Consider the following 10550-nt stretch of genomic DNA (forward strand, 5'->3'; position numbering starts at 1 on the left):
TATATATAATATATATATATATATATATTTGTAGATATATAAATATGTGTATATGTAGATATGTATATGTTTATATGTGTGTGTGTGTCTCTGTGTGTGTGTATATATATTGTGGAGGACTGCCGGCTTCGTGCTCCAGCCCTCACCCCCAAGCCGCCAAGAGGATCTCTCCCGACAGCAGGATCGTGCCCCGAGTTCCAGCAGGGCCTTATGGACTATGTAGTATTTATACACAGCCCTGCTGGATACCTTGGGGGCCACCAGGAGTCACTGTAGGGGGGCTCGTGGGCTCTTGTACTCCCGGGTTATAGGGCACACGTCACGATCACGCGACAGGAAGGAACGACGTGCTCCCAGGTTGAAGAAAAGGACTGTTTACCCTGACCCAGAAGGAATAAGGAACTGTGGACTGATTGGGCAGGAACACCTCCGGGTCAGGGTGTATAAAAGGACTATGGGCCAGTCCAGACACTGAGCTGAGCTGGGAGGTAGAGGGGCGAAGTTTCTGGGCGAGGAGGAGAGAATATTGTTGAGTTGTTTATTTAGTATATGAGTAGTGTGGAGGGTGCTTGGTGCACAATGTTATTAATTAATAAAAAGTCTGGGACTTTTATCCAGTGTCTTGCGTGGTACCTGAGGGTTCAAGGGAGCACTAGCGCCCCCCTACTGCCACAATATATATATATGACAGCAACACTCATAGCAGTGACAAAACAATTACATTGACAATCATGTTAAGTTATTTTTAAAATGTTTTCTTTTTCATAACTTCTTTAACACACGGTATTTTGCTAGTATGTAATATTCGATCATTTTCCTCAATAAATAAATGACCAAGTATAATATTTTTGTCTCATTTGTTTAACTCAGTGCTTCTCAAAAAGGGGGGCGCGTTTGACCTCGGGGAACATGCTTTTTTATTTTTCTTTTAAATTTTTTTTGAATTTAGAATGCACTTTAAATCTTTTCTGTTACATTTAATAAAGCTATTTTTGTTGTAAATTGGTCCATATTTCTTTCTTTTTTTATTCTCTTATACGTTAATAAGGATACAGTGTTATGCAGAGGTGTACTTATAACAATTTTATAGACATATGATATATTTATGATTTATAGTCGCGCGGGGGGCGAGATGTTTTCTTCTTCCTAGGGGGGCATGACAGAAAATAACTGAGAAGCACTGGTTTAACTGGTTTCTCTTTATCTACTTTTAGGACTTGAGTGAAAATCTGATGATGTTTTACGTCATAATTATGTAGAAATATAGAAAATTCTAAAGGGTTCACAAACTTTCAAGCACAACTTTATCTGTACAATCTCCTACTGTGTCTGTTTCCTTTTACGATTAAGTTAAAAATTGATTCACTATTTTAGACTAAAAGCATCATAAATCCCTTGGATAACACAGCAAATTTATTAAAGTTATAAATTACTGGTACAATACAGAAATGATGAATTGAGGTCATTACATTATTAGTCCACAAGAGAGGAAGCTTTCCATGTAAATTGACCTGGAGCATTAGTTTGTTTAATTCCTTTGCAAATTAGTGCATTTAAATTTATCACAGTTCATCTGAGCAGAATTAAAAAAAAACTTACGCAATCTGCAATTTCAAAAAATGATGATTTTATTCCCCAGGACAGGCTGACAAAGCAATTTAGGGTTTGGGGCTTTATAATTTTACAGACAATATTTGTGCATGTGCATATTCTTCTAAAAGGTAAAAAGCAACCTTATGTGATTTACAGTTGTTACAGGCAAGTGTGACAGTCACGTCTTGGGAAATTAGAAGAATAACTTTATAGCTTGTTTCCCCTTTGTGTAAATAGTTATCAACTAGAAAGCACTTATCTTTGGGGCAGAGAAGGCAGTGCACTGATGAGAAGAGTGTCTTCAGTAAGCTAGCAGCTTAGCAGAAATGTGTAAGTGCACTTCAGGACAGTCGGGGTGTTGGCAGTCCATGTGAGTGCTGCAAACAAGCAGGAGTTTATTTAAAAGTGATCCTGGGAAAGAGGTTTAAAAAGTGAAGGAAGGCTTATCGGAGGGAGCGTTAGGGGAGCATGTCAGGCTCTTGTAATTTGTGCGCACATGCATGTGAGGCAAACACATTTTAGAATAGAGTTCTTTTGGACTTTGAGGGGAGGGGTGGTTTGGGGAAATATGGAGACGTCATTGGCGGAAGGGGAATGTCTTCAGCAAACTGAGCACCAAATAAAGTGACAGTGTCAAGTGCAGGTTAGTGTCTTTTCTAACTTTAATGAACCTACTGCAATGAACTCCTGCAGGAGTGAGTGAAGAGAAGCCCCTGAGCAATAATAAGGAGGGACTGATCTGGTGGGCTGTGTGCTTATTTTATCTTTTTGATGACACAGTGCTGACTTTTCAATTCATTATTAATAAAGATTCATATTTTTTTTCCACTGTACTTTTTTGTCTGTATCTCATTCCTCTCCACCACTGGTCTCGGTTGAGGAACTATTAGATGCCCAGTGGTCAAGAGCATGTTGGTGTATTATGGGCATGGAGCAAGTCTGGTAGTAACAGGAAACATTCAGAGTGAGTGGTTTAATGTACAGTATGAGTAGTATTAATGAGAATGAGAACTAGACATTCAACAGTAACTTCTAGTGTGCTGTATTTAAAACAGGGATGATTCTCACTGTGTTTGACTTGCAGTCCAGTTTGATTTTATAGTTTAATGCTATAGTGCCTTTTGTTTACAGTTTGTTCTCCTCATAGTTACAAATCAATCAAAATTCAAACTTTTGTGTGTTAGCAGAGTGTTGGGTCACTACTAACAAACAAAATACTGTTTTTTTTACAAAATATGCCATTCAATAGCTATGTACCTTTATGTTAGTCAGGACACATGATGAAAATGGAATTTGGCATGTAAAAAAACAAGGTTTTTATGGTTGAATCCCATAAGAACTTGATTCAGCTCACCATCCCCTAAGCAAAGTTGTTGTTCTGCCTAACATTAAATTATCTCCTAAACACTAAAATGGAAAAAAGCACAAATAGAGAAGTTTCAATACTAACCTACAATAATTTATCAAAAGATGGCATTGTATTCATGTATGTTATACTAATATTTAGTATAGTATTTATTATTTTAATACTCAGAGACATGTTCTCAAACCAACCACCCATCTTCTTATTAGGTAATAAGGAATTCAGTTATTAGAAAAAAGGAAATTAAGTATACATTTCTTTATGCTGAAATTGAAAAGTTACAGAACTTCATGTGTAACAACATTCTGAGTAAAAACTTTGGAGCTCCTTGTTCCTTGAATCACAGCTTTCAAAATTTGAACTTTGACATTTTCACCTGTTTAGTTAAGTAAATTTAAACTTTTTGAAGAGATTGTACTTGTGACTTGTTAATTGTCATAGTAAATGTGACTCTTATAGGAATATGTGGGTCAGATGACTTTATGGTTCTGACCAAAAAAAAATCCCATCTCTGGCCCTGTAAGGGTTAGGGACTTGAGGCTACCCTTAATCGATTCAGCAGGTGTCTTGCTATGTGCCCCTAAGATTTCATTCACGAATCTTTGAATGTGCAGAAGTTAGGGTCAGAAATAGGACAAAAAAAGTGTTTTTTCACATGGGCACCTATTCTGGATAAAGATCCTTCTCTTGCCTTTTATTACAAGGGGGAGTCAAGCTAAAGTTAGAAAATGGGATTTATTAGAAAATGGAACAAACCTTAACAAAACTGATAATGTCAGTTATAATAATAATTTTTCAATGTTGTCTCCACCCTTCTCAATGTACTTGCGCCACTTGCCTGGAAATGCCTGGATTCCAGCAGAATAGGTTTTGTCTTGTCCTCGCAACCAGTCATGCACACAAGTTATTGTGGAACACTGCATGCCGAGGGGTACTACAGTCACTGTGCAAGTTACTGTGACTTGCTGGAGACCAATGTGAAGCCTGTTATTGATCCAAGTGGTGGGGACTGCTGTCTCAAGGAGTCCTTTGCTGCAGGACAATACCCATCCACACACAGTTAAGAACAACAAGGCCTGTCTGGAGAAACTGAACTTTGAGGTATTGCCACATCCTCCTTATTCACCAGATTTGGCACTGTGTGATTTCCACCTTTTTGGACCGCTAAAAAAATATCTGGGTGATCGTTGATTCAAGACAGATGATGATGTGAAAAAAGTAGTGGACGAGTGGTTGTGAGGACAAGAAAAGACATTTTATTCTGCTGGAATCTAGGTACTTCCAGGCAGGTTGCACAAGTGCATTGAGAAAGGTGGAGACTACATTAAGAAACAACATTATCAGTTTTGTTAAGGTTTGTTCCATTTAATTGTAAATCCCATTTTCTAATTTTAGCTTGACTAACCCTATTATATAGATCTCATATTAAATGTAACAGTTACATTCTTCTCTTTTCTGTGTATTTATTTGTAGATTGTTATTGTCTTTTAATATTTTGCTTTTTCTTTTGTCCATTTTCAACATATTTTGGAAATACAGCACAGCAACAAAGAAAGCAAAATATATCAATACCACAAAGTATTTTAAAGCTGTTTTAATTTAGGCAAACATTAGGCATAAGAATGCCTTATATATAGTGGCAAGCTTCTGAACTAAAGTAAACTTTGTGGCTATGCAATTACTACATTAAAGGATTATCCACCCAAAATATTCTAGCATTTAAAATGTTACTTACCCCAAGTAGTTTGCAGTGACAACTGTGAAAAAAATGTAATCACATGTTTTCATACAAAATGAGAGAAAACAGTTTATGATATAATGGAACGTAGTGGTGACCCTGTCTTCCAGTGGCAGTTCATGTTGCAACACATGTTGCATAATCCACATTTTCTTTACCCATTCATTTGCTCAAAATAATTTTTACTAAATTATTAATACTTAACTTTTAGAAGACTTGGCATACAAGATAAATATGAAAGACATTGTTCCCATAATACTGTACATATGGAAACGAGTTACATGACAATTTGTTTTCTTTCATGGACATTTTTCCACATTGTTTGCTGTTATGCAGCACGTTCCATCATGTCATGAACTGTTTTCAGTCAATCTTCATGAGAACATGGCATTAAATTCTTTTCTCGGCCATCAGTAGAAGCTACATGGGGTAAGTTACATATAAAAAATAGAATTTTGGGATGGAGTATTCCTTTAATAAGGAACACTAGAGGCCTATTAGCTTTAGTTTTATCATTTCTTTGCAATGATTTGTAAATTCAGCCCCCAAATGATAACCCATGACACAATGATAATTTTACATTTCTTGTAGGTCGTTAATATATCGCTATTCTGCACTTCAACAACGAGATGATGAGACTTGCATTATTGCTGATGCCAATAATACTGATAGAACCTTTCATGATGACTCAGATGAGGTAAGATATTAACAGTTGGTAATGCTAATAAAAATTAAATAAACAGTTTTAACAGTTTTGTGGAATACAGGTCCTTGTGTTTTTTGTCAAATGCCTTAAGTCTTAAAATGTTTTTATTTTAAAACCTAAGCTACTGGAAACTGTTTTTATACAAGAGACAGGTACAATAGAGGCTGAAGGTTATCAAGGATGAAAGGAAGTCATTTATTTGTTTTTTCTATTGCAAGGTAGATAGGCTGGTACTGTATATTGTTTCCAATTAACCTGTGTGTGAATATACAGTATTTATATAAACAAAAGGATAAAAAGACAAAGCATTTCAAAAGTCTTTCAGAAAAAAATAATGCTGTTTGCAGAAAAATGTATGTGTTTTAAAAATTGCCTTGAATAGAAAACTGTAAGCCTTCTTGGTGGTCAAAATCTCCTAGCTTTCACCTGTACTCTCTAATCCTTCTGATTGATTTAGTAGTTACAGTTCTTATTAAAATCTGAATTTGTTACTTAAGTGATGTAACATGTGGATTTCCTCCCAACCTCTCCAAGATGTGTGCTATAGGACTACTAACAAGGTTAAATGACTAGAATGTGGTTCTTGCTTTTTAGTTATTGGCAAAAACTGAAGCTAATGTTCAGAATAATTTCTTCCATTTTTAGATCTAAAAATAAATATATATGCTTTAAAATGATGAGGGTTTTCAAAATAATTACCTAGATTCCAGCAAGAGGAGGTGTAATAATAGTGTGAAAGTTTTGAGGATCCATCTGGGACTTTCCATTTATTGCCATATAACAAAGTTTCACCCTGTAGAAATAAATTCATGCACTGATCACACCATTATGCATTTCTCATTCACTGTTTTGAACTGCATTGTGGTGGCCCCCTTGGGCTGAACACCTGAAGTGAATTCAAATATAACTTTTTACTTCATACATGTAATACCTTACATTTATGTACATTCCGTTTCATCTGCGCTTTTATCCAAGTCTGTATTTTATCCAGGGCTTTCTGTAATGATTCATTTTATTGTAGATTATCTGTTGGTCTACCAAGTCCAACATCATCTACACATTTAATCAACTCATTATTTATATTCTTATCATGATTGTTTAAGTATAATAAAAAGAGCAGTGGCCTCTAAACTGATCCATAAGGAACACTCCTTTTAACTCCACCAAATTCTGAAAAGTTTTCACCACTCCAAAGCCCTCTGATACCAATATTAAAACCATTTTTGCCCCACATATAACTGTGACTTGAATTATTACTTATTTTAGCTGGATCATGTGGTTGCTTATTAAAGGTGTTCTGAAAACCAATAATATAAATATCACATGCATGTCTCAGATCATAATTATTTTTGCTTTCTCGAAGAATTCCAGCATATTAATGAAAATTGATCCTCCCCATCTAAATCTTTGCTGACGCCTCACTAGTAAACTTATTTTTGCCATGTGATGCTCAGTATTTTCCTTTAAGTTCTTTCTTTAAATTTTCTACAATTCAATGTTAAACTTACTTGCCTATAGTTACATGGATTAGACCAATCACGTTTTTATATAAAGGGACAAAATTTGCTAGCTTCTAATCTTTAGGAGTTCCCCCAGTGTGCTGTGCTTGTTGAAAACTACACATTAAGGGTTTATGTATGCATTTGTTAAACTCTTTAAGCTTCCTAGAATAAGTTTTATGTGGTGCCTACAATTTGTTTAAATGTAACCATTTTAATCTAAGCAGCACTTCTCTCTTTGCAATTTCCAATTTAGGTTGTACCCCCTTAATAGTCCCTGTAGCTGCTGATGGCTTATCGACTTCGTCACATGTGAAAATTTCAGTAAAATGCAATTTCTGAGTGTTTTAATATTCCTCTATTTCACTGTTTTCCTTGTTCATTTTTTGAAAGACTAAAATAATAAATTAATATCTTTCTGTCATCTTTTACAGTTTGCTCAGACTGCTTTCATCTAATCATTTTAGCTATTGCTTTTAAGTGCGCATAAGCTCTGCAGTTACTGCTGAGGTTTTGTGTCTTGTATGCCATGTACAGCTGTTTTTCCTTTGCTTCTTTATTTCTGGCTTCTTGTTTATTCACTTGCTCGTTGAATGTCTGACATGTAAGGTAAAACCAAGATCAATTTTTTGTAGACTTTTAGGCATCTGTTCAACATTTGCTCAAATAAACCTAAAAAGTTTAGTTTATGAAAAGACATTCTATCAAAATACTGTGAAATGTATTATATTCTAGTGACTTGATCTCAATGGCTTGATCACCCCAACCCTCTAAATAGTATCTTGATTATTACAGATTAATATATCTAGACAGACTTGTCCTATTGTTGGAGGTTTACAAATTATTATGTACAAATTAGTGTTTGTGTGTGAGAATTCTGGTTCTTGTGCTGTGCTATTTATAGGGTTATCCCAGTTAATATTTTGGTATCTCCATCAAAACTTGCTTTTATAATTTTATTAAAAATACGCATATTGAAACTAGTATCTGAATTTGGTTGTCTGTAACATGGTCTCAGTATGTAAGGCCTCTATGGTGAATGTGGTTCATCTTCCATATGAGGGAGACATGCTATCAGATTATCTTTTATATAAATTACCTCAGATTTAGTGGTGTTAATCCCATCTCAACTGGGTCACAATTTACAGCAAACTGCCCCAGAGCATGCTGGTAATTGTGATTATATACTGATGAGGCCAAAAGGACATGAACTATCTGTAGGCAGAAAAAATGCAAGTCTCTATACCACCTTGATATCCTGTTCTTGAAGGTTACTAACAGAAGAGGAGTCCCACATCCATATTAAATGGACTCACCTTATTGCCTATCATATAAATACAACTTTTGCCTAGCAAATACAGAAAATGACTCACACACAGCAGTAGCTCCAGATTTAGAACATTTAGAAGGGATTGGTGAACTCCTATGTCCTCTCAAATAACTTTGTAAGAACAAACGTTTAGTCCAGTGTTTCATGGCAAGGATGGATTCCAAATTGTTCCTTTTGTGTCTGATGGTTTAATTTTTAGAAGCATACCCCCTTTTTACATGGAGATAACTGGTTATGGAGATGTCAGTAAGAAATGCAGAAAAAACACGGTCAAGTTGCAGTATAAAGAGTACCGTACTTTATTTTTGAACTTTATCTCCTTTCTGAAACTGTTCCAAATTCAGCAACACTAATAATTAAAGGTAATAGTTAGAGTATGTAGGTTCGCTTGCCATATTTTTTCTGGATTTGCTCTTGACATAAATTCCAAACTATTTTAATTTACATTAAAATCCAGCATTAACAAACTGTGTACCTAACTTCAATATAAGTAAAACATTACCTTTTGGTTAACTCTTTTCAAACCCTTATGCAATAATTCTTGATAATAATGAATATATCAGTTATATGTATTCATTATCTTGATGCAGCCTTTAATACATGTGATTATTTCTTTTTTTAAATACTTGTTTTCTTTTGTGTTATCTAGGATTTGATTGAATAAATGAAGAAAACTAAAAGATGGATTGTCTACAAAAGCATTTCTTAATAAAAATGGTAATTTGATTGAAGTGCCTAGAAAAGTACATATATGCTGATTTAAGAAGTAAAGAAAAAAGAACAGGAAAAGAGTCAATGCTCAGTTAATTTGAGTGTAATATATGCTTTTTAGATTGCACTTTCACTACTTGGTTCACAGAAGAAAAAAAATAATTCACACCTAATATAATCATTTAGTACATTTTGTTTTTTTCCAGAAATTGATTCTTCATTAAGTAAAATGTTTAAAGAGGGGAGAGTTGTTTTTATAGTCATTTTGTAAATTAATATTCAGGTCGTTTAACAGTCAACAGTCAAGTGAAATTCCTCAGCTTAAAATACTGGACACATGTCTTTGAGGAAAGTGAAGGCATACCTCACTATTTTTAAGGTTGTCTAATATTTAAAATATAAACCATTTATTTTTAACGTACTTTTTATCAAAAGAAAAGAGACACATCCTTTGCATTGACTGTTACTGTATTTTATTTTATTTGCTGTAAATAGGAAAAGCAAAACTTGAAACATATGAAGTAGCTGGTATTGATTATATTTATGTTGCAAATGTTGTGTGGGTGAAGGTAGAGTTTCAGTTGTACAAACTGCATTACATATACAAGAAACTTACTGAAATGAATGTAAAGTATAGAACTGTAATTGAGATTTTGTTTTACAGGAAACCATTACTCAAGAAGAAATATCTGATATTTTTAAATGATATTTTTAATAATAATATGCTCTGTACAAATGGAATTCTTTATATGTAAAATAACAATGATAAATGTAAATAAAATGTTTCATGCTGTAAATAACAACCTTCACAGAAGTAAATGTGGAAAAACAGTGAAATTACATTGTTTTGTAAATCCATTTTCACCTGTCCAAGCAAACTGGAAGATTTTAACAACTTCAGTTAGTTGTGCTCAGTAAACCCAAATAAATAATTATTTTGTAAAATGTTGAATATGAATTGGTCTTTTCTACCCTACAGTATAGCAGAATATATTTTCAAATCATATCTTTTGGTGCCCTGAGGAAACTAAAATATTCAAGGGAACCACAGACGATTTTTGTACTGTAGGGTTCTTGTTGCCAGTAATGGCTAATTATTTTCCATTTGGTTTCTTAATTGGGAATCCATTTGTGCCTGTAAGTGTACTCCTCGGCCAGTTAAGTATGGGTCTTCTACATTTAGTTAATCAGTACAGAAAGGAAAGCTGTAAGGAATTAGACAAAGTTGTATGTGATATATTTATATTTGGTTAATGTAAATTTTTATGTATTGTGGAAGACACAACCTTCAGTGATTGTTTGGCACAGGAAACAATAGATCATTTATTTACTAGAAGAACAAAAAATACATGTTGGCAAGGAGTCCTGTTACTGTTTCTTTGTATTCAGGCTGTATGTTGACAGTGCAAATGGTATGTCCAGTCATTGCACTCTCTAATGGTCACATCATCTTACAGATCTGGTAGCTGTTTTCTTGTTCAGTTGCTAGCAGTCAGTACTAGACAATGCTAATGAACCATATTATATAGTATTCTGTCTGAATAAGGCATTGTTAAAAATATAGCTGCTGAGCTAAATACAATACAATACAATACAGTTTATTTTGTATA

General features: G+C 34.3%; 1 protein-coding gene across 2 annotated transcripts in view; it reads left to right on the forward strand.

Annotated features, from left to right (window-relative positions):
• The window catches only part of LOC120534003 (sortilin-like), a 129441-nt gene extending 119549 nt beyond the window's left edge, over positions 1–9892 (forward strand). For both annotated transcript variants that reach the window (XM_039761202.1, XM_039761204.1), the window contains 2 exons: positions 5286–5391; positions 8879–9892. In XM_039761202.1, coding sequence (XP_039617136.1) covers positions 5286–5391; positions 8879–8893 — 121 coding nt within the window. In that variant the 3' untranslated portion in view covers positions 8894–9892. The remainder of the gene's footprint in view (positions 1–5285; positions 5392–8878) is intronic.
• Positions 9893–10550: the final 658 nt, after the last annotated feature.

Source organism: Polypterus senegalus, chromosome 8 (genome assembly GCF_016835505.1).
Source record: "Polypterus senegalus isolate Bchr_013 chromosome 8, ASM1683550v1, whole genome shotgun sequence".
NCBI lineage: Eukaryota > Metazoa > Chordata > Cladistia > Polypteriformes > Polypteridae > Polypterus > Polypterus senegalus.